Source organism: Postia placenta (genome assembly GCF_002117355.1).
Source record: "Postia placenta MAD-698-R-SB12 unplaced genomic scaffold POSPLAscaffold_15, whole genome shotgun sequence".
Classification (NCBI taxonomy): Eukaryota; Fungi; Basidiomycota; class Agaricomycetes; order Polyporales; family Adustoporiaceae; genus Rhodonia; species Rhodonia placenta.
In genome coordinates this window covers 971,917-994,727 of record NW_020169846.1, presented here as the reverse complement: position 1 = coordinate 994,727, position 22,811 = coordinate 971,917, and the positions used below count along the sequence as shown (strand labels likewise).

General features: G+C 53.2%; 8 protein-coding genes across 8 annotated transcripts; 4 read left to right on the top strand and 4 right to left on the bottom strand.

The window, feature by feature from the left end:
• Window positions 1-32: 32 nt before the first annotated feature.
• Window positions 33-2,450, bottom strand: POSPLADRAFT_1049578 (hypothetical protein; the record flags this gene model as incomplete). The annotated part of the gene is made up of 17 exons (XM_024479791.1): window positions 33-125; window positions 182-198; window positions 264-349; window positions 406-473; window positions 532-714; window positions 766-847; window positions 910-1,091; window positions 1,142-1,373; window positions 1,426-1,541; window positions 1,593-1,705; window positions 1,762-1,800; window positions 1,849-1,885; window positions 1,943-1,984; window positions 2,038-2,080; window positions 2,130-2,156; window positions 2,217-2,298; window positions 2,351-2,450. The coding sequence occupies 17 exons, from the start codon at window positions 2,448-2,450 to the stop codon at window positions 33-35; spliced, it is 1,542 nt and encodes a 513-aa protein (XP_024335174.1).
• Window positions 2,451-3,447: 997 nt separating this feature from the next.
• POSPLADRAFT_1049577 (hypothetical protein) lies at window positions 3,448-4,977 on the bottom strand (the record flags this gene model as incomplete). Its single annotated transcript, XM_024479790.1, has 8 exons — window positions 3,448-3,789; window positions 3,849-3,902; window positions 3,958-4,058; window positions 4,115-4,239; window positions 4,298-4,369; window positions 4,431-4,573; window positions 4,627-4,755; window positions 4,822-4,977. 8 exons carry the CDS (start codon window positions 4,975-4,977, stop codon window positions 3,448-3,450), a joined length of 1,122 nt encoding a protein of 373 aa, XP_024335173.1.
• Window positions 4,978-5,419: 442 nt separating this feature from the next.
• Window positions 5,420-7,946, top strand: POSPLADRAFT_1173785 (hypothetical protein; the record flags this gene model as incomplete). The annotated part of the gene is made up of 8 exons (XM_024488252.1): window positions 5,420-5,483; window positions 5,529-6,378; window positions 6,427-6,684; window positions 6,734-6,889; window positions 6,939-7,030; window positions 7,089-7,260; window positions 7,319-7,487; window positions 7,537-7,946. The coding sequence occupies 8 exons, from the start codon at window positions 5,423-5,425 to the stop codon at window positions 7,849-7,851; spliced, it is 2,073 nt and encodes a 690-aa protein (XP_024335172.1). The 3' UTR covers window positions 7,852-7,946.
• A 75-nt stretch (window positions 7,947-8,021) lies between these two features.
• On the bottom strand, window positions 8,022-9,516 carry POSPLADRAFT_1185227 (hypothetical protein; the record flags this gene model as incomplete). The annotated part of the gene is made up of 5 exons (XM_024489135.1): window positions 8,022-8,217; window positions 8,273-8,628; window positions 8,675-9,178; window positions 9,236-9,325; window positions 9,397-9,516. 5 exons carry the CDS (start codon window positions 9,514-9,516, stop codon window positions 8,022-8,024), a joined length of 1,266 nt encoding a protein of 421 aa, XP_024335171.1.
• A 1,136-nt stretch (window positions 9,517-10,652) lies between these two features.
• Window positions 10,653-11,848, bottom strand: POSPLADRAFT_1049574 (hypothetical protein; the record flags this gene model as incomplete). The annotated part of the gene is made up of 5 exons (XM_024479789.1): window positions 10,653-10,832; window positions 10,894-11,028; window positions 11,084-11,527; window positions 11,582-11,730; window positions 11,785-11,848. The coding sequence occupies 5 exons, from the start codon at window positions 11,846-11,848 to the stop codon at window positions 10,653-10,655; spliced, it is 972 nt and encodes a 323-aa protein (XP_024335170.1).
• Window positions 11,849-12,063: 215 nt separating this feature from the next.
• On the top strand, window positions 12,064-12,705 carry POSPLADRAFT_1049573 (hypothetical protein; the record flags this gene model as incomplete). The annotated part of the gene is made up of 6 exons (XM_024479788.1): window positions 12,064-12,147; window positions 12,227-12,254; window positions 12,311-12,361; window positions 12,423-12,493; window positions 12,549-12,634; window positions 12,693-12,705. 6 exons carry the CDS (start codon window positions 12,064-12,066, stop codon window positions 12,703-12,705), a joined length of 333 nt encoding a protein of 110 aa, XP_024335169.1.
• A 1,436-nt stretch (window positions 12,706-14,141) lies between these two features.
• On the top strand, window positions 14,142-15,275 carry POSPLADRAFT_1060861 (hypothetical protein; the record flags this gene model as incomplete). The annotated part of the gene is made up of 1 exon (XM_024481312.1): window positions 14,142-15,275. The coding sequence occupies one exon, from the start codon at window positions 14,142-14,144 to the stop codon at window positions 15,273-15,275; it is 1,134 nt and encodes a 377-aa protein (XP_024335168.1).
• A 1,747-nt stretch (window positions 15,276-17,022) lies between these two features.
• On the top strand, window positions 17,023-22,247 carry POSPLADRAFT_1173781 (hypothetical protein). Its single transcript, XM_024488251.1, has 16 exons — window positions 17,023-17,243; window positions 17,293-17,507; window positions 17,558-17,984; window positions 18,037-18,054; window positions 18,104-18,760; window positions 18,810-19,031; window positions 19,081-19,276; window positions 19,328-19,543; window positions 19,594-19,971; window positions 20,027-20,130; window positions 20,185-21,049; window positions 21,109-21,396; window positions 21,452-21,528; window positions 21,582-21,679; window positions 21,732-21,988; window positions 22,039-22,247. The coding sequence occupies exons 1-16, from the start codon at window positions 17,086-17,088 to the stop codon at window positions 22,129-22,131; spliced, it is 4,269 nt and encodes a 1,422-aa protein (XP_024335167.1). The 5' UTR covers window positions 17,023-17,085; the 3' UTR covers window positions 22,132-22,247.
• The last annotated feature ends 564 nt before the right edge of the window (window positions 22,248-22,811 follow it).

The window sequence follows — 22,811 nt, the reverse complement described above, 5'->3', positions numbered from 1 at the left end:
TGTTTCTATATCTTGGCACGAAAGGACTTTAATCAGCGGGAACACTGATCGAGCATATACTGCGGAATATCGAATTGTGCGCTCTTTGACGGCAAAACGTTGAACTGGAACAAGAGCCCCGCAGACTGGGAGTATGGCAACGTAAGTATGGATGTATGTCGGGATCGAACACATGACTTACCATGTGCCATTGTATATCTGTATCGGAGCGGGGCGATGGAGTGAGCGCATAAATAAGGTAGTCGCAAGAGGAATACACATACGGCAGTGGAAAGTCCAGTAGCCAGGGTTGTCCGCCACGAAACGGAGGATCGCCCAGCTTTCTGCGGGAATAACGACCGTATCACGCCTGTCATGCACATGGTTTATTGCAAGCCTCACGAGCGCAGAAGAACGTGTGCTTACAGTGGTGGAGCTGTGTTGTTGACGGCTTGCCCTTGATACGTACCTCCACCAGATGCCATGACCCAGAACTGACACAAATCAGAGGCGGTGTGCACCACGCATGGACAACTCAACAGTCACACATACCTTGTATCCGTGCAAATGGAAAGGATGATCCCCGTCGTCAACATTGTCAATGATCATATCGACGACGGAAATGTCGTTGATCGTCGTGATGAGCTGCGATACCTCGTAATTGGCAGATCCTGACGGGGCGGATTGGCCGAGATGAGCAAATAAGCTCGCAGTTCTGTTGAGCGGTTCCCAAGACTAACGGCAGTGGTGTTAGTAAGATGTGAAGCCTAGGTAGGGTCAACTTACCGTTTCATTGATGAAGGCGAGGTAGCGTGAATTGGAATCCTCGGGATTCTCAAACTGCATCGACATGGCGAAGTACGTCGTGCTGAAACGAGAAGATATTCATCGATACAGAGTCGGTGAAAGGCGCGAGTTTGATAAACGTACAACGTGGGCTCGGGCGCTGGACCACCGCCCACTGGAACCAGATCAGACTCATCCAATTCTGCTGGCGAGCCACTTGGCAAGCTAGGTGGATTGTTGAGAAGTGCGACATCCGGCATCGTATCGTCGCTAACGCCGTAGCGAATAACGCCACGAATTTCCATTTGACAGCCAGGATTATCGTACTACGCGCGAACCGTCAATGGAAAACAGCGCACTGGCGCAGGCGACATACCGTGAATTGGGTTGAGTCTAGTTCGGCGCGCATCCAATATGCACCGGCGGGCTGGTCTGTCTTCAGCAGCACGCTATAGCGCTGAGCGACCGCAACCGAGACGCTTGACACTTCTACAGGCTCGACAGCGGTGCCATCGGCCTCAACGACCGTCATCAGGTGATTATCCAATGAGAACTGCATGGGGACAAATGTTCCCGGGTTAATGAGACGGAGGCGGTATGTCTTGTTTCTGGTCAACAATGCGTGAGCAGATCTCAGAGGAAGCAGCTACTGTCACTGACGCTTCCAACGTGAGATTAAAGAAAGATGAGTTGTGCGATCCATATTGACCCACGCCGTTGATTGTACCGCCGTCAGGTACAGGCTCGTTACCAGGACCGCCTTCAATTCCTCCGGGCTGACATCGCTCTGAGTTCGGCGTCAGGCATAGGTCAAAGGTCTCGCTCACAGTGAAATAGTATTCCAGAAGGTCGGCCGACAAGCCATGGTAATAATCTGAGAGCTGGAGAGCAATATCGCCGTCATATGAAGGCACCTGCTCGTCCCTGCTGTGTACGATGACTGTAGTTCAGATTTGTGAGAAAGCCGCCACGACATATGCAGTGGGCGCAACTAACGGGCACCAACGACACCGTCCGTGTATTGTGTATCCGCATCTGCGGGAGCGTTAAACAGCAGCATAAGCAGAAAGTAGTCACACTTACGGGCATGCCACCATGTACTTCCAGCGTAACCGTCAAACTAGAGTGAGATGAACTGATCAGAGGCCGAAAGTATGTCAGCTGACAGCTAGCTCACGGTGAAGTTGTAAACCATCCATTCTCCTGGTGGGATCCCACACTAGCACACAATATTCAATAACACGAAGTCAAGCAGACTTCCAGCCCTCGTACCTGAGTGACTGCGTGTGTTCCATCGTAATAATTGGTGCCATTCCTGCAAAGTTATATAGTATGATTCCGGACATAGACACATATGCACTCACTGATAGAGTCCGTGCCAATGGATCGCACTATAGCCATGAACAGTCAAACAAGACCCTCAGACTCTGGCAGTTATTCCTCGTACTCACGTGGCATTCGGCAGCTTGTTCGTTACATTCACAACGATTCTGTCCCCGGCATTGGCTTCGATTGTAGGCCCGGGGAATTGCCCTACAAGTCCCGTCAGTGCACCAGCACACGCGATTGTCCTAAAGCTGCCAACCGTTGACAACCAACATCAGCTTTTCGACGCCGTCAGGCGCCCCAATCGCTTCCTCTACAACGAAATCATAATGTCGCGTAGTGGGGGCTTCGTCTACCATATTCATATTCATGACATGGTAACTCGCATTGGGCGTTGTGACTTTCGATAGCGAATTTGTTGCATCGTGATGGCAATGGAATCCCGTGCCAAATTTGAAAACGAAGACAGACAAAAGAGCCACAGCTGCCAAGCTCAGCACTGCAGAGATTATGAAACAACGCCTTCGCCACCACGGCCGGCGCGGTGCAGGGTACCCGTACCCCGGCAAGTCCTCTCCGTCGGGGGACGGCGGCTTTACAGTAGGATCATCATCATCCACGATGCTGTAGTACTTGGAGGCGGACGAACGCAGCCTTAGCCTAGGAAAGATACTGCATTCATCAGTACTTGCAGTTGGCCCTGTTCCCGGCCGGCCGGCGTGGACGTGAATACTGACCCAGCTACCGCGTACCCCACAATGGTGGACGGGCAGGAACGCGCGTCTGAATAACCCATTTTGTTTTTGCCGAACGCTACTGCGTGGATGAGAGGTCACGGCTTCGTTTCAGCACGCTCAAGAAGCAGAAGTCACAACGACGGACATACTGACGTGTTCCGAGACGGCTGTGCCGGCGCGAGGGTTCAGACGTCCAACGGTCCATTGCGATTCTTTAAGACGCTTTTATCACCGTTTCTTGCTCGCTACACGCTCTCCCGCGCGCACGCCTGTGCAGACGCCAGGGGGACACATGGACCACTCACCTTGCGCGGATATGTAATAGAAGCTCCCGCAGCGGAGGCCGTGAGTCTAATGAACGGCGCCTGTCTGTCGTGACGTCGCGACAGGTCACGTTCGTGTGACCGCCATCAATCAGTGTACGTGCTCCGGGCCTCGCGAGGGTCGTCTAGGTGCCGTCAGCGCGCGTAAAGTTAGCCAGGCAGTACTGGAGCAACATGCAAGAAGCTCGATGCGCGGCCATGACGCAAGGTAACGACGAGTAGGAGGGGGACATGCGAACAGAATCCGATACAATTACACCAGGCTTCACGGCTGTCAGTAACATACACACGATCGCTCAATCGAATGGTACCGGCCTGATGCCTGGACCAGCGAGTCTTGCTCCGGGAACCTTGCCCTTCTCCGCCTCGGCCGCGGCGAACACAGAAGGGACAGGGATGCCGCAGCAGTCGCCCCATCCAACTTCGCGCTGGCCAGCGCCACCCAAATCGCCCTGATATGCATGGTCATGGCCCCAGTGTGCATCGTCCTGGCTGATGTCGTCTCGGGGTGGCGGTAGCGGTCCGTCCCATGAGAGAATCGACCCGAATAGAAAGTGCTGCATGACGGGCAATTTCCCCAGCACCTCCGCGAGATACATTTTGATCATCCCTGCGTTCACTTTCTCCCATGTCCTCACCTAAAATTGTACGTGAGACCGTACACTAGTGATCAAATTCGAGGGAGCCAATCGCATACCGCGGATATGTCATCGAGCATAGGTGAATGCCACCGCAACGAGGCCGTTTTGACCTGTTCATGATCATAATCAGCGCCTGTATTCTCGATCACGCCAGGTGTGACGCACCGAGTTAATGAACCTGATGCATGCGAAGTACATGTAATGCTTCGAGTATTCATCCACAATCTCGCTGTCATGGATAGCTTTCGGTTTGATGTATTTATGGCCTGTCGGTGCCGAATAACATTAGACTGCGGCCACCGTGAAGAGAAGCACTGCTTGCCTCGCAACTGCGCGGATCCAAAGAGGAACGGCAGGAAGTGATAGTCGTCCAGCCCCCAAACCCCATGAGAGCCGGCAGGTTCCAGCCAATATGTCGACTGCAGAACTCGCATCACTTGCACATATCTGCATATATGCCGTCAGCAAGGTATGCATTTAGTTCATGCGCAATGGGAGGGCGCACCTCCAGAACACTCTGATCACTAATGAAACGTGATCACTCTCTTCGACCACCTTCAGCCGCTCAAGGCAGATTCTATACCATGGTAGCTGTCATCAGAACCCCCGGATGAGAATACTTCCATGGCCTTACGTACAGCCAGCATAGAAAGTTGAGTTCCATTCCGCTCCCATAGTCGATTCGTGTCCGGTTTCCCCACGCTTCGCCGAAGTACACGACAAGCTCCGGAATCGCCTCCTGGGGCAGACCGGGTAGCGTCTTGTGCAACTCTGGTGCAGCCTGATGCCCACGTTGTGAAGCGACAGCACACTTGTGACTAGCGCGTGACATACCTCAGCAACTTTGTCATAGAATGTCCGGAAGGCCGGGTTGCCAAACCGCGACGCCTTGTTGTCTACAGGTGGTGTGGCCTTGGCGATATCCTCTACGCGATCAAGCACGTTCAGGATCGCCTCCACGCCCTGTAGTTACCCGCGATTCCAGACCTCTTGAGTAGCCTATAATCAGTGCAAGGGTCACTCACGTACGAAAGACTGGCTGCACTCGTCCGTCAACTTCACGCCCACGACGGCCGTATTCAATGTCTCGATATACGAGACGATGTCCTTATGTGTTTGCGAGCTTTGGAAGTGCTCGAGTTGCTCCTTTGTAAGGATTATCTTGCGAGGGGCTTGAGAGGCCATTTCACAACCGCTCGTCGAATACGAATGCAACTGCAGCGGAAGTAAGAAGGCGAGTAATAAGCGGGTGGATCAGCCAAGCGCCCATACTCGCAGACTTGATGGCATACCAATTTAGGAAGGCATCTGTCTCACTGGCATTCCAGCTTCCAATCGCTCGTCTACCGTTTGTTTACGGAGGTGAGTAGTCTAGTCATGTTATTGGAGACCTCGTCGTATCGAAATTTACCACCAGCGCTGCAGGGTATCTAATTGGGAGGTGCAAAATCCAAGGCGGACGGCGGACATCGGTCCCGCTGGTTCAGCTACGATTAGCCCAAATCCTCTCACAACACACCCCTCACAAGCTACGGCGGCATAATCCCGCTACAGAGAGTCATTAGAGGTCTATTCGCACTCTGTGTCTCGCGAAATGTCGAGCGGTGGCAGTCGAACAAGTGTTGCTCGCATGCACCGTCGGAAGTCAAGCAAGGAAGAAGACGACAATGTTCTGACATTCCCTATGGCCCGTACGCCGCCATTACAGCCCGAAGTTGCCCCTGGCAGCGCAGAAGATAGCACAGCCAATGGACTTTTGGGACCTCCGCCGTCACCGACGCGTAACCGCGTCGTATCAACTCCTCCGGCAACATCGTCGTCGTACCCGGACCCGCCGCCTTCAGCGGGCCCTTACAGAACTGGCTTCGGTGCACCGAGACCAATGACTATACACGGTACGCCCAACTCACATATACTGCCGCACAGACACCAGGCGCCTGGTTTGCGGCAGTCTCTGTCGCTCCCGGGAGGCTCGCACTCGCGCACACGCTCGGTCTCGGGTCCCTTCTCTCCAGCCAGTCCGTCCCCGCTGTCGTTCTCCTTCCCCCCTCAGTCTCCTCCCACAGGGAGGTTCCCCACCTCGTCCACTGCCCCGGAATTGCGGTCGAAAGAGAACGGTAATGGCATAAGCCCGTCGCCCTCGCTGTCCTCGCAAGCGCACACCAGGCGGCACTCGCGCGTGCACTCGCGCAATTTGTCGGTGTTCTTCCCGCGCCCTGGTACGCTTCCCGCGACAGCTATCGCAGAGGATGGGGGCCAAGACATCATGTTCGCGCCGCCGCCCGAGGGCATACCCATGCCCTCCGCATCCCCAGGGCCAGGACAGCGGAACTTTCGCGAAGGATTCACTTTCGGCGGGCGCCCGCCCTCGTCTGGGTCTCTGGAGCACCCGATGCCTTCCATGGCAGATACGCCTTCGTCCAGCGGAGCATCTCGGCGGGGGCACCACCACAAGCACTCGCTATCGCACAACTTCTTCTCCTTCCTGGAGCCCGGCGCACAGCAAGAAGGCGCGCCGGAGGAGCTGCACACGCTGCCCGCCCCAGTTCCCGTCAGCCCGTGGATGCCCATCTCACCGTTCCCGCAGTCACCGACAAACGAGAGAGGAGCGGTGCTCGAGGACCACGCGGCGAGTGCTTTGCCGCGGGCGGGGAGTCCACGGCCGACGGCGCGTAAGGCGCCGCAGATAGCACCAGAGGCGGTGGGCGCGGTGATCGCCCAATTCCTGCTCGGGGTGTGGTTATGGATCACCGCGCAACAGGTGGGGTCTCTCGCCTGCACAGGACTGGGGTACTGGATCGTATTCGACGCGCTAGGTGTCGCGCTTGCGCACATATTGCCCGGGTACCTTGCGAAGCCATCCATGCGGGCGGATATCCGGAGACCATTCGGGTGAGTGGCAGCGTCGGCGAAAGTTGGTGTGATCTGACCGCATGTGCAGGAACGCTCGAATAGAAACGGTAGTCGCATTCGCGCAGTCTGTGTACCTAATATTTGCCGCAGTGTATGTCTGTAAGGAGACTGTAGAGCACTTGCTACTGTCTTCAGGCGAAGGGCACCATCACCATCATGGCGACGAGGTGACGGAGTTCTTTGGGTAAGCATGTGCGTCGTCTTGTAGCTGTTCTATGTCTAATATAGCGCAGGATTGAGTTTCCGTCCGTCCTGCTACTGATCACACTCTTTTCGCTGATCACCACTGCTCTTGCGTTCGACAATCATTCCAAGCTCGTCAGCAGTGAGTCGTAGAAGTGCTATTGAGCCTACGAACGCTAGTGCTAATGGTTTTTAATCAGCGGCGGGCAATCACATCCCTCCTTTATCATCGCTGCTGCCATCTCGCTATCGATACTTCACATCATCGTATACCTATCCTCCCCGTTTAATCAATCTATTATCCAATCCATACACACTAACGCCCATATCATTTGCTGTGATACTGTTCTTTGGGCCGACTTTTATACCTCCGTGAGCATCTTTCACTGCCTTACTTTGTGGCCTGCTCACGACTATTTGGGAGACGCAGATACCAACATCGTTACTTCGACCTTGTTCTGGCTGGTGTGGAGACGGTCGTCACGTTCAGTGTCGCATATTCCGCAGCAGTTGCCCTTGGCGCGACACTCCTGCAGACGTCACCCGCTCGTGGACTTGCAGGAGGCAGGATGGAGGCGTTCCTGCGTGCCATGAGACAGGTGCGTCCATCCGTGCTGTGCATCGATCGTCTTGCAGATTCGTCGATAGATCGAACGGGACCCCCGAGTCTTGCATCTTCCGGCACCGCACATCTGGCAGCTCACGCCAAACCTTACGCTCCCTCAAGACCAGTACATATACACTCATCCGGTGGCTGCAGTCGACATGAAGATACAGGGACCTGCGCAATCGCTCGTCGTGACTCTCGAGCTCCACGTACGCCCGGACATGGATGACGAGGAGGTGTTGAGTTTGACGAAGTGGGCTTGGGGGCGCTGTTCGCAAGCACTGCATTTCGGCTCGAGGGGCGGGGAGGGTGCAGAAGCCGAGGCAGAGATTACCGTAGGGGTTGTGAGGGGATAATTCAGTCGCACTGTATTCAGGGAGCATGTGCGCCATTTGAAAGTGGGTGGATTTGGATGTATTTATACCTTTTGCTTTCGTGTTTATACCCTCACAAACCCACCTCCGTTTGCGCTGTGTAAGTCGTAGCCGCCATGAATAGAACACTGTCTCCGACAACAAGTGAGTTATCACTTTCTACCCTTCGCGGCAGGCTTTCCCTTGTTCTTCCCAAACGACTTTCCTTCGAAGCCAGGACGGCCCTTATCCTTCGCCTTGCCACCCTTCCGCTTGTCGTTTTTCCTTTCATGTCTCATGGCAATGTTATCCGTCCGTTTCTTCTGTTTGGTAGCCATGGACGCTGCCAGCTGCTCTTTTCGTTCTTCCCTGCACACGTGCATCAATGAACTGCCCATCCGTGAGACCTTTACTGTTGACTTACCAAGTCTTTTTGCTCTTCACTTTCTCCTTCTCTTTCCGCTTGGCGGCCTTCTTGAGCCGTGCCTCGTCGTCATGCACCTTCACGCCCTCCATCCGCGCCTCCGCCTTCTGCCATTTCTCCTTTTCTTCAATTGCCTTGCGCTTTTCTTCTGGCATTGCGGCAACCCTCTCTCTGCGTGCTGCAAGTTGCTCGAGCGCCTGTGTGGGGTTTGATGCGGTCTTGAGGTGTTGTGCCTTCTTGCTACTACCAGACGAACCAGCAAGCGCGGAGAAGGCGACATTCGTCACTGCCGAGCGAGTGTCTTGTGATGGTCCAGACTTGGATGACGAGCCCTCTTCTGGTACAAGCAGTTGTGTCTGCAGCGAGAGTCAGCGAATCCAGAAAGTGCAGAGGGCTACGAACCTTGGTTAACGACCCCTTCGCCTTCTCTCTCTCTTTGTCCTTCCCTCTCTTTCCTTTCATCTCTTCCTCTCGCCGGATCTTCTCCTTCGTCTCCTTGCGCCGCCGCTCACGCATGGCCGCCCGCTGCCTCCTGCGCTCGTCCAGCAGCTCGTCCCTGCTACCCGCCTCTCCGCCTCCCGCCTGCCACCTACCACCGCGCTTGAGTTGGGCCATCCGCGCGTGCAATTTTTCACGAAGTGCTTGTATGCCCCCAGACTCTGGCATCGGCACCAGCGGTTTCTCAGCCACTGGCTGCGACTTGGCTACATCTATGTCCACATCAGAGTCGTCCTCGTCCATCTCCACAGCCATGTCGAGGTCCACGGAGTCATCGTCCAGGTCTGAGTCTGGCTCTGTTGCTTTTCCTTTTCCTTTTCCTTTCTTGCTTGCCTGACTGCTCGCCTGCGTCTGCTTGAAGGCCTCATCTTGGATCTCGATTACAGATTTATTGTTCGCGGGGTCAAGCTAAACTATGAAGTCAGATAAAGTGCGATGCCAGGAAGAGAATTATGGGAATATGACCTTCTCTCGTTTTGCCTTCTTTGAGGCCTCTTTGATGGCTTGCTTTGGTGCCTTCTGCTTTTTGCTATTCTTCTGGTATTTAGAAGCAATCTAGACCCTAAGGATTTAGAAAACACTGGGGACGGAACTAGGATTGCCCAGTAAACATGGAACCATGTCACCTCTTCCTCAGTCGCTTCTTGCACCAGGTAGTACTTTGCAGGGATTAATTTGAGAAGTGTTTCGAACGTGGCATTGTGCCTCTCTAGAGATGCCTTCAAGTCGTCTGACGGCGTAGGCATGGTATGTTCAGTGTAGCCAGATGAGAATAGAATGTTGCTGAGCGACAATGAGCGCAAATCGTCTGGCACTCGGCGTTGCCCACAAAGATCACATGCGTGAGACTTCGCAGAGCGCGATACCACGCGTCTGCCACAGCCAATGCGCGGATTCTGTGTCTTTGCATTGTAATTTATAGACTCTCCCTCCATACAAATCTCGCACATCTCGGGAGCTCAGCCTACCTTCTAGTTATGAACCCGTATGAAGCCTATCTTGCGCAAAACGCACAACACGTCAGATGCCACGGAGGCCAGAACGTAGACCGCGATGTTTTGTGTTTTGTGTTTTTGTTTTACATCCAGTTTTGTATCCGCTTGAGAGACCGCGATGTTGGACCCGCATGTCCGCAGTCAGTCAAGGAATATATCGATCTTCTCCAAGATGCACACCGTCTGCCAGCATGGGTTGCACGAGTAAGTTTTTGTGCGATATTTTATTACATTAACTCAATAGACACAAGAGTACAGAGGGAGCCGGGATGTCTCTCTATGTTCATCGTTCCGGCGGATGAAACCGTGCATACGCTTTTGGAATGACTGGACAGGCCTGCAAAGAAGGTGCCACGCGGTTATTCCAGATGAAGACCACTCAAAAGGCAGCGAAGCCGAGGATCAGCGTTTGGCCACAGAATACGACTTGCACGTCCTCAAATATCCCTGTGGCAGGCAGCTTCCGATGGACATCTCACTGCCTGCCTGTGCACCGTATGAGTGACGAATCTACGCTTCTGATCGTTATGACGAGTGCCTTGTATCAGAGGCATGTTTGGCACGTCGGTGAACCAGTAATTAGCATAGGATTTCAACCGCACTGTCCGCAATAGTTATCGGCTGCTGGTATGCAGTTATACTGCTGCTCGCAGGACCGGACACATCAAGTCGGTGATTATAGCTGTGATCGGCTTGTGTAGGCAGAGCGTGCGTCCCCGCGCAGAGTACAATTTATTGTTGTTGTAATGATACTTAAAGTAATATATCTACGCGATCTGTTTTCATCTTATCTCAAGCACAGAGCAGATTACCGGTGAAGGACAGCTTTCCCGCTCCCGGAAGTCCCAAAATCCACAATACTGCGCCACAGGGAACAACTTCCACAGCTAGAGGGAAGGCAGTAGCCGTGTCAGTGTGGTATCAACGTCATTGCGTTCGCCATGCATCGCTTGAAGCCAGTCTTCGTCCGCTACGGCTCTCTCTCTCGACAGCATAGCCCAATTGGGCGACGGAGTGGGTCTAATGTGGGAGAAGTCCTGGATCATCATCGGGGTAATGTCCGATATCTATGGGCCCGGTAAGTCTCTGGACGCCTCAACAACTTTGAAGCAGGGAAAAGATACTCACGGATGCTCCACCTCCCAGCCGATTGGCAAGACAAGATGGATATCCGGCGAAGCGAATGCTTGAGCAATGTTCGATTATAGGATTTGAAGCCACGGAAAGATACACGTTGACCTGAGTGGACGTGTGCATTCGATACTGTAGAAATCCGTCGTAAGGCCAATGAAATATAACAGGATTACAGTTAGCAGACCTGGTGACAGCCCAGGACTAATGTGCACCGGGTGAGGTCGTGCAGTAGGGCGCTACCATCTATGGGAGGCAAGATGATGACACAATTGCGAACGTTGCGGACGTGCAATGCAGTGAAAAGCGAGGATCGGCTCTCGTTTGCCAAGGGCAGTAGATTCACGATGCAGTGATCGAGATCGGACATAGTGAGGTCGGACGCGGCAGACGGTGGAAAGTGAAGGGATGTGAAGTCCAGGTATGCGTGCGAGCGACCCGAGAGGGCAAGACTTCTCGACGTAGGCTCATTCTCAGAGGACACGGATACAGCAGGAGTCAGAGAGGAAGAGACAGGAGAGGGAGCGGGCGTTCCTGTCGCCTTTGGTGTCTTCCTCTTGAAGGCGAATTTCGGCTTCACCGTAGATGCGCTTCGTAGTCTATCCAGAGACTCTTCGATCTCTTTCAAGTGCTGTATTTTCAATTCACGCTCAACAACCTTCTGCAGCCAGTGAGGAGAACATACCAGCTCATATTGGCGTTGATCATAAGAAGGCAGATAATCCGTTGCGTCAGTCAGCTCCTTCCTGAGCTTTGCTACGTCCACCGATAGCTGCTCCAAGGCGCCGGAAGCTGGCGCCACAGCCTTTACGGCTTCCAAACGAGACTGGAACTCTGTTCATACTCTCAGGATCTGGAAAAAAGACCAGGACGCAGAGAGCAGCAGACCAGAGCGTGTCGCATGAAAGTGGGCGTAGAACTTCTGGGCGAGGGATTGATTGCTTTCTGACATTCCTGCGACTGATGCAGTGTCTTTAACTGAGCGGTGCTGGGTGCGGGTGAGGAATGAATAGAATGGCGGCGAGAAGGTACTCGTCACAGTCACAGACGTCACTTTCCGTATAGTGGACGCTTCGCGCGCTTATTACGCCGCGCCCCTTCTCCTCCTACTCTCATCCCCCTCCCAGGGCCGCTGGTTGTATTGTCGATTCAATCCTCGCTCTCATTATGGCTGATATGGACGTCGACCCCCCCGCCTCCTCCGCTGCTGCCAGGGCGTTGGATGAGAAGAAGCGATTCGAGGTGAAGAAGGTATGCCCGTATCAGTCGGCTCGTTCCGCCACTATCGAGAGTGCTCATTGGACATTGCCGATTTCGATTGTGGAAACAGTGGAACGCGGTTGCTCTATGGGCATGGGGTACGTGGTGCAGACGGCGTAGAATGCCAGCCCAGCTTACGATTGTCCTTGTGTAGACATTGTTGTTGAGAACTGTGCCATCTGCAGGAACCACATCATGGATCTGTGTACGCCTCATCCTAGTATTGTATTTATTTCCTGTCTGACGTGCTGCACATGGTGGCTCAGGCATTGATTGTCAAGCGAATCAGGTCTCTGCCACTAGCGAGGAATGCAACGCCGCATGGGGAATTTGCAACGTGCGTAGTTATCGATTTCTAATGAATACCAATACTTAATAATACTCCTTGATAGCATGCATTCCACTTCCACTGCATCTCACGTTGGCTGAAGACGAGGAACGTGTGCCCTTTGGACAACAGAGAGTGGGAACTACAGAAGTGCGTCTTCGAGTGTGCTATTGTACTTATGCCTGTATTGACTTTTACATGGCATCAGGTATGGTCGGTGATCAAGCTTCCCATCAATTATCACGTATCACTTTGACTTGTATCATGTACATTAGTCCTGCCAGCTACCACACAGATGTCATTGTCGTTACAGTTCTCCATCCCATACATGTCTGCCTTGGATTCTGCATACTGTCCGGGCATGGATAGTCGACATGGATGCATGTGCAACAAGAGTCGCGTTTCAGGCATATCATCTGAGATCTAGTTCACTTCAGCAGCTGATCGGTGGATTGAGTAGATCGTTATCTCGGAGACATTTAATGAGGGTGCTCTACCACAAATGTGTTCTCGAGAACGTTTCACCTCTTGTATTGCAATAACAGCGAGAAAGTTTCACGCTTCTAGAGACTATCGCGTATAAACCCTTGGGAGGGAGGAGGCGAAGCAACATCATGACGAGATTCAGAATCCGCCGCCGCTCCGCACATTGTTGTCGCAGGCTCATAGGATCGAAAAACATAGGCACTCATGGTAGACCCACCGTGTTACACCCACAAAAATTGCTTTGAGATGATTATTGACTGGCCAGTGAGGTGAGAGTCATCTTTATGGGGTCCTCACAAGCTTGGAACAGCTCACCACAACATATCAAATGAGACCCAATACGTCTTGAAGCATTAAGCATTCGGCTATGATGCTTACTGCTGGCATAGTAAACCGAGAGCCACGATGACAGCGAAAACAGGATCTGCTTCGTGTAGAATGTGCAACAACATATTTATCTCAATCATGTCAGAAGTTGGAACGCGTCATGTAAGAGTGTTATATACTCCTTCACCGCGTCAGGGAATACGTTGCAGTCGGAGCACATATCTGTGCTATTGTGGTACCCTACGTCTTGGAGAAGGTGATTGGGGTAGGCCTGTCGCGGGTCAATGGGCATCGAAATATTTGCGCAATATCAAGAATAGATTAAGAGCTAGCGCCACATAGCCGAGATCAACGCGCGAGTTAGTGGCGCAAAGCAAGCTCAAGCGAAGCGTATACATGGACCAACAAGGTCATGTGACACACACACATACGCGTCAACCTACCGCTCGATCCAGGTAGGAACAAGTGTGGTCGATTCTACAGCTGCACGAGTATGAGGACTATCGGAAATCTGTTTAAGGGCAATATGCGATGCAAAATGACTCTTCCTTGTTTTCGTTGACGAGAAACGCGTTGACTTTTGGGTATGTCGGGCAAGCATCGCTGCCGGCCCGGGAGTAAGTCAGTTTCTTTTATCAATACTCGCCGCTGCTATGACAATCGATTGCCAGTCTACATCGGAATGTCATTCACACTTCGGACTGACACTTCAAAATCACACAACATGAGCCCGACATCTGTCAGCACGTGAGGCTGACAGTGGTCATTGCAGTCGCGTCTTTACGGTGGCAACTCAGGTCCTCCCTGTAATTTGACCTGCCAGCTCTCCCTCGATCTCCACGATATGGAATTCATTGACATGCTAGCCACAGCCTGTTCGCAATCTGACATCACACCATGCTTGTCTCTCGACGATCTCATCAACATCCCCGACGAAGATGACGTCCAACCGCCCGATTCCCCAGCAAAAGCGACTTCGCGTTCGACAGCGATGGCTCTGGGGTTCATCCTCGCTAAGGCGATATCTGCAAGCTCCTCTCTCTCCCGCATGGACCCTCGCCCGGACCACGCTGGTCGCTCACCCATGAAAGCCGTTCTAGCTTGCGGTGACGCCAACGAATTGAGAGAGGAGGAGGAGGAGGAGGAGGAGGAGGCTGACACAGCCCGCGCCGTGCAAACGATCCTTGACGTGCTGAACAAGGCGCCGTCTCACAATCACGATGCGAACACCACAGGGACCACAGACCGTGGTTTGGACATTCGTGGCTGGACGCCCAAGAATGGCAGCCCGTACCTTGACCTCGGTCCCATTGACGCCCTTGCGCTCGGCCAGGCACACACGCTCCCACGTCGGCCTCACGCTGCGGGCGCAGATCGTTCGACACAGCTGGAAGCCGTTGCTCAGCAATCAGCAAACACTGCCGCGCACGCTGCGTTCGTACCATGGAGGGTGCCTGCGGTAGCCAAAGAGCAGGCCGCTCAAATCACGATCGCGACGTCCTCTACGTTCTTCCGCGGTGCGTACGCACAGGAAATAACCTGCGAGAAGGTAGCTATGCTGCCGGTATCGTCCGCTGCCGGGCGTGAACACGAGCGGCAGGTTGCCTTCATGAATGCTCGCGAACTCTCTGTAGTTCCCTCGATCTTGGAAGCGCGCAGCTCCTCACTGCCAACACCGATCGTTCTGCCTTCGACCCTGTCAATGCAGCAAATGTCAGCCCGCCACCGCAAACATGGGGTTACACAAGCTGTCTCCGTCATTGCCCAGCTGCGCGCAGAGCAAGGTAGACGCGTGGCCCCACCTCCGCCCCGGGGCGGCGTGTCTCCCGCACTCGCACGTAGCATTACACATATCCGCCTGGCGCGTGAGCAGGCGAAGCAGCAGGTCGCTTACGCACATATGTCCCGCGGGACGCCAAGTGTACTAGCAAGATGGAGGACGTCTGAGACGTCAATCGGCACAATTACAAATCTATAGGGGTTAGCGCTTACGGTTTGTCAGTGCCATGTTTCGTTTGCGTTGTAATGTTTCTCGGCATGTTGTGTCTATAGAATGCTACATGTTGATTTGTATTTCTCGAGAGTGTCTTATGTCATTCTCTATTCTTGGAGGGAGAGAGGCGTACAGGCGGGTACTGCCATATCTATCTTTACCTCTGCCGTATACCATCTTGCCGGTAATTGTTATGAACCTTGTCGGAGATCTTGGGAAATGCTGCAGTTGCTCTGTCGAAATACCCAATCGCACCTACCAATTTATCTCGTACCCATCCCCCCGTATCCGCACCCCACCACCGCGAAAAGGGGGTCTGGGGCAGTTAGATAGGCGCACCCCCCCCCTGGCTTAAGCGCCCCACAAGCGCCGGAATGTAACGGTCACAGGTTGCTTCTGATACCTAGAAATGATGCGATCTTTGATCGCTTTCCAAATCCGGTACTCACACCTAGCAGGTCGTGCTCGAGACTGGTGGACGCTACATTGTGGTCTGCTACAGAATCTCAAGTTTACTTGTTTCAAGCATCTTAGATAAGTCTCATATACTATATCCACCAGCAACCTAAGTATTCCATGAGATATACCCCTCCAGTAACATCATGAAGATGCCACAGGTACTGGAAGGAGAAGTTGCAGCTTTCATTATGATGCTTTCCACATGATACTTCATTTGGTCATAAACTTACAGGCTGAGTTTGGCATAGATACTTTTTGTGTGGCCTTTCAAGTATTTTACAAGCTCAGGTATGCCTTTGTTGACACTTCCTCGAGCACGACCTGCTAGGTGTGAGTACCGGATTTGGAAAGCGATCAAAGATCGCATCATTTCTAGGTATCAGAAGCAACCTGTGACCGTTACATTCCGGCGCTTGTGGGGCGCTTAAGCCAGGGGGGGGGTGCGCCTATCTAACTGCCCCAGACCCCCTTTTCGCGGTGGTGGGGTGCGGATACGGGGGGATGGGTACGAGACAAGGTTTACGCGTCCTTTCGGCGCGCTAAATCGTCGCTTTCCGGGAATCGCGGAGTGGCTGATAGTGACAAATCTGATGATGCGTTCACTATCGTAGCCAAGGCTGGATGTCGTTCTTGCGGCCAGATACTACACATCTGGGCCCGACATACACCTAGTATGTGTTTTCGCATAATGATTGCAAGGCATAGTAAGTATATGTATTTGGATGTGGACCAAGTAAGGATTGCTGCAGTCTCGCAATGTCTGCAATCTGCTGATATGCGAGCGGACGCAGGCGGTTGTTACACATTGAGGCAGGGAGAGCGGCTGCAAGAAGCTATGCGATTGGCTACGGGTGCCTTCAGAGTCCGGAGATCCGGATCTTCTGTGACGTTCCTTGGATAGGCGCCTGTTGCCGATGGATCTGGAGCGTCGGGAGCTGCGCGGCGGGAAATCACATGCTTGGAGCCGAGGGCCAACGCCATCCGCGCCGCGGTCGTCAGCCCCTAGCCTTGTTTGCAATCGGCTCAGTATACATTCAGTGCCAATGGAGCCCAGTTCCCGCTTTGCCCGGTGGTTCCGTCTATTCTCTAGACCATCGCCATGGACCCACCCATTGACCCCGAACAGCTGGAGAACGTCCGAGCAAACGACAACCTACCAGAGCTGCCCTTGGGAACCTCTACGGCAGCGGCATACGCAGACGCGGCGATACACAATGTGATAACCGACCTATCGCATCCACAAGCAGAAAGCAGCGACCACAACGAGACTCGATCTGCACGACATGTTGACATTGGGCACTTCGATCCATCCGGAGTCAATGAGCTCCGCAGAGCAATGTCTCGCGCCTCTGGCGTCTCCTCTGGGAGGAGGGCGGATGCTCAGTCAATCAGCCGTCAGCCGACGCGGTCGGATGCTACCTCTGATGAGGGTACTTTGACACCTGGAGATGGACCATTTGACTTCGAGAAGACGCTGAAGACCGTTATGAGGAGGTATGCTTTCCAGGCTCGAAAAAGGACAATGTCACTTACGCTAGCGCAGGCTGGAGCAGTCAGACATCAAGACCAGAGAACTTGGAGTCTTGTTTGAAAACTTGAGGGTTGTCGGATTAGGCGCAGGAGCCACGTACCAAGCCACGCTGGCTTCTGAGCTCAACCCGCTCAAATTCATCGACATCGTGAAGCGGCTTCGCCACCCACCTGTTCGCGACATTTTGACTGGGTTCGAAGGCTGTGTGAAGCCGGGCGAGATGCTCTGTGGGTATCCACATTCATGTATATCTACGTAATATGACTTCCTTTTCCAGTGGTCCTCGGCCGTCCGGGCGCGGGTTGCAGTACCCTGCTTAAGACCCTCGCCAACCACCGGGCTGACTACCACGCCGTTCATGGAGACGTCTTCTACGACACATTCACACCCGCAGAAATTGCTAAGCACTATCGCGGAGACGTTCAGTACTGCCCCGAGGACGATGTGCACTTCCCCACACTCACGGTGAAGGAGACCCTTGACTTCGCTGCAAAGACCCGCACCCCGCAGACGCGTATCGCCGAAACTCGCCGAGAGCATCGCGAGACGATAACGGACATATTGGCGACTATTTTCGGATTGAGACATGTCAAGGACACGCTCGTCGGCGACGCTAGGATAAGGGGCGTCAGCGGCGGCGAGAAGAAGCGGGTGTCTATTAGCGAAGTCTTGGCGACGAGGAGCCGAATTACTGCTTGGGATAAGTAAGAATGTCTTCATGATTCTGGTCTCCTTCACTGAAGAAGATATTTCCAGTTCCACCCGTGGACTTGAGTGCGTAACCACCCTTGGCCTCTGATGTGAACACTGACACCCGACGTAGCGCGTCGACAGCACTTGAATTCGTCCGCGCCCTCCGGCTGGCCACCGACATTGCTCATGTGACAACCATCGTTGCTATTTACCAGGCAGGCGAGTCGCTGTACGAGCTTTTCGATAAGGTTTGCGTGCTCTACGAGGGCAAGATGGCGTACTTCGGGCCCGCCGAACACGCTCGGCAGTACTTCATCGACATGGGATACGAGCCCGCGAACCGACAGACCACGGCCGACTTCCTCGTCGCAGTGACAGACCCACACGGACGCACGCTCCGCAAGGGCTTCGAAGACCGCGCGCCGCGCACAGCTGACGAGTTCGCGCAGTACTTCCTCAGCAGCGACCTCGGTGCCGCAAACCGTCAGGACATGGAGCACTACCGCATGGAGTGTGAGGGAAACCCGGAGAAGAGCGAGACGTACCGCCAGAGCAATCGTGCGGAGCACGCGACAACTAGTCGTGCGAGGAGCTCGTACATTATCTCCATCCCGATGCAGGCGCGAGCGTTGATGCTGCGGCGGGTCCAGATCATCAAGGGTGCGGTCGGCGCGCAGGTGATTCAGGTGATGTCGTTCGTGCTGCAGGCAGTGATTGTGGGCACTATCTTCTTGCGGGTGAGCGATACAACATCAACGTTTTTCTCGCAAGGAGGTGTGATGTTCTTGTACGTGATGCCAATTTTCTCCCACACCTCGCGTTCACTGTCCGCACAGTGCGCTGCTTTTTTCCGCTTTGTCGACGATGGCGGAGATCCCGGCGCTCTTCGGTCAACGGCCCATTGTGCTCCGGCATACGAGAGCTGCGATGTACCACCCGTTCGTCGAGGCCGTAGCCCTAACGTTGGTTGATGCCCCTATCACGGCCGTGACCATCATCGTGTTCTGCATCGTCCTATATTTCGTCGTGGGCTTGCAAGCGTCCGCTGGGCAATTTTTGTGAGTTCATGTTTTACTTTTGCACCTTCCCCTACTCACCACATCGCAGCATCTTCTTGCTCTTTGTTTACTCGATGACGTTGACGATGAAGGCATGGTTCCGTGCACTTGCGGCGGCGTTTAAGAGCGCAGCTCCAGCGCAGGCGATTGCCGGAGTATCCGTTCTGATTCTGGTACTGTACACTGGCTATACAATCCCTCAACCATATATGATCGGCGCATTGCGATGGCTTACGTGGCTTGATGTTAGTACCTCACCCTGATTTTTCATATGCATGAGCTGACTTGCCTGATAGCCTCTGCACTATGGCTTCGAAGCCCTCATGGTCAATCAGTTCCGTACAGTCGACGCTGTCTGCTCGTCGCTCATACCTACAGGACCCGGATACGAATCAGTGTCTTTGCAAAATCAGGTCTGCACCACCGTAGGCTCGCAGCCAGGTCAGGACACGGTCAACGGCGCTCGATATGTCGCACTTTCCTACGGGTATTCGTATAGTCACTTGTGGCGGGTGAGTCTTCTTCAACGAAACGGACTGCGGTGTCTGATGTTGTACCACAGAACTACGGTATAATAATCGCCTTCGGTATAGTTTTCTTGAGCGCCCTGCTCTTGCTGACTGAGATTAACACCTCTGTTGCTGGCGACTCGACCGTGACACTATTTAAGCGAGGAGCAAAGGCGAACATGGAACAAGCCGTGCCTGACGATGAGGAAAAGCCACGTAACAGCCCGCCGTCCCCGACGGAGACGACTGGAGTATCAGAAGACGCACGTGAGGCTATGAAGGAAGCCCCAGCAGCAAACACTTTCTCGTTCGAGAACCTGACGTATGTCGTACCTGTGGGCGGCGGTCAAAGGAAGCTTTTGGACAATGTATCCGGCTACGTGGCGCCGAGTAAACTGACGGCTTTGATGGGAGAATCTGGAGCCGGCAAGGTATAAGTTAAACATTCTTCGAGAGATTGAGGTTTCTCACCATCATCACCTCCAGACTACGCTGCTTAATGTTTTATCTGAACGGACGTCGGGCGGCGTCGTGACCGGCAACCGATTCATGAACGGCCAGACCTTGCCCCCGGATTTCAGGCAGAAAACGTAAGCCAACGGATTGAACTGCACTGTGTGGTGACTGAAACACCCTCATTGCAGTGGCTATGTGCAGCAAATGGATACTCATCTACCGACGGCAACCGTCCGAGAAGCATTGTTTTTCTCCGCTATGTTGCGTCAGCCCCCCTCTGTTCCACAATCGGAAAAGGAGGCTTGGGTCGACAAGTGCCTGCAGATGTGTGGTCTGAAAGATTTTGCGGATGCAATTGTCGGCTCTCTCGGGGTTGAGCACCGCAAGCGCACGACCATCGGCGTTGAACTCGTCGCCAAACCTTCGCTCATCTTCCTCGACGAGCCGACATCTGGACTCGACTCGCAGAGCGCCTGGGCAATTGTCAGCTTCCTGCGCAGCCTTGCAGCCAGCGGTCAGTCGATTGTCTGTACGATCCACCAACCATCAGCCGAGCTCTTCGAGCAATTTGATCGGCTACTGCTCCTGCGGAAGGGCGGACAGACCGTATATTTCGGGGATGTGGGTGAGAAATCAAGCGCACTCATCGGTTATTTCGAGTCGAATGGCGCGCGTCCGTGCGGCGAGGCCGAGAACCCTGCAGAGTACATTCTTGACGCCATCGGTGCCGGAGCGACAGCGACGACCGACATTGATTGGGCCGACACTTGGAGGAAGTCGGATCATGCGAGTGATCTCGTCAAGGAACTTGATACGATACACATTGAAGGACGGCAGCGCGAGACTGTCAGCACGTCGGCGAAGATGAGCGTTTATCAGACGTCCTGGAGCTTCCAACTGGCAACGCTGCTGAAGCGTAATGCCGAGCGTCACTGGCGGGATCCGACATACTTGATAGCCAAGCTCGGTGTAAACATTGCGGCAGGTCTACTCATTGGTTTTACTTTCTTCAAGGCAAAGGATACTGTACAGGGAACGCAAAACAAGCTTTTTGTAAGCGATTACGTCCGTTCTCAGCGTAAAATCGCTTACTCGTATTTCCGCGCTCTCAGGCCATTTTCATGTCTACAATCATCAGTGTGCCGCTCTCGAATCAGCTGCAAGTGCCGTTCCTCGACATGCGCAGCATATTCGAAATCCGGGAGCGCCACAGTAGCATGTACAGCTGGACAGCTTTTATTACTTCGCAGATCCTCGTGGAAATCCCTTGGAATATCCTCGGGTCATCTTTGTATTTCCTGTGCTGGTACTGGACTGTGGGCTTCCCGACTGACCGAGGAGGATTTACATACCTGATGTTGGGAGTGGTCTTCCCGCTGTACTACACGACCATTGGCCAGGTCAGTGGTACGATTCAATCACGTTATTATACAACTTTTGATGTCTTATATGCAGGCTATCGCGGCTATGTGTCCAAATGCTGAGATCGCTGCACTTGTTTTTAGCTTCCTGTTTAGCTTTGTTCTATCATTGTGAGTGTCGACTCATTATGGCGCGAAATCAACGACTCACGCAGTTCTTGTAGTGATGGTGTCCTTCAGCCTTTCCGCCAACTCGGTTGGTGGCAGTGGATGTACCGCCTGTCTCCCTATACATATCTCATCGAAGCACTACTAGGACAAGGTATATGCTCCACTTGTCATTTTAATTGTTCTGGTTCTTACGCTTCTTCTAGCAATCGGGCATAGCAGCGTCACTTGTGATGCAGTTGAGCTCGTCACAGTTACTCCGCCTTCAGGTCAGACCTGCCAGCAGTACCTCGGCCGGTTCATCGAGGAAGCAGGAGGATACATCACGGATGGCGACGCGTCGAGCAATTGCCAATACTGCTCGTATAGTACGACCGATGCGTTCCTTGGGCAAAGCTTCAACATTTATTACTCCCATCACTGGCGCGATTTCGGTATTTTCTTTGCATTCATTCTCTTCAATGTAAGTCTTGTCTTCTGCACTTCGCTTTACGTCGCTAATTGTAAGATCAGGTATGCTGTATTTACCTCTTTACCTATCTGTTCCGCTTGCGCTCGGGAAGCCTGTTTGGAGTCTTCAAGAGGCTCGTGGCAAAACGTCAGTAATGTTGGGATTACAGCTACGAAATATAGACAAACCTTGTTAGACCTTCCACCGTCACGATCTAGAGTAAGACTTGTCACATGCGTCATAAATGTATTAAACACTAGACATATCTCAGTAAAATAAATCGATCTTGGTCGGAAAAGTATATAAAGTAACACGGCGTTGTGCGGGGCCGGGGCTCAAATAGGCACGTTTGAATCTTGGTCGATGATATGATCTTGCGGGATATTTTGCTCCAATCTCTCTGATGGAAATATCTTCTTCTACATTCGAAATAAAATGTGTGCCCTACTGGCTCTGAGTTCTTGTCTCTCTTGCACTCCTGGCGATCCAGGCAGGATGACAAACATGAAAGCGAGTCTTCATTGTACACGAAGTTCCGAGAACCTAAGTAGTGTTTTGTCAATATACAGCAAGCGCATCATCACCAGCGACGTACGTCGTTGACATTGTGGGTAGCTCCCCAACCCTGAGTTCTGTACCCCCGAACGGCCACAATGTCACAGTAAACATCCCGCTCGAGCATACGGTTGGACTCTGTGGAGGCCAATCGGCATCACCCATCACTGTCGTCCACGTTATCTCGCATGCTGTTGCAGTGATGAACTGCGGCTGGGCACCACGCTCCCATACATAGTATGGCAACTGCTTTACGAGTTCTTCATGGAAGCTGAGTGTC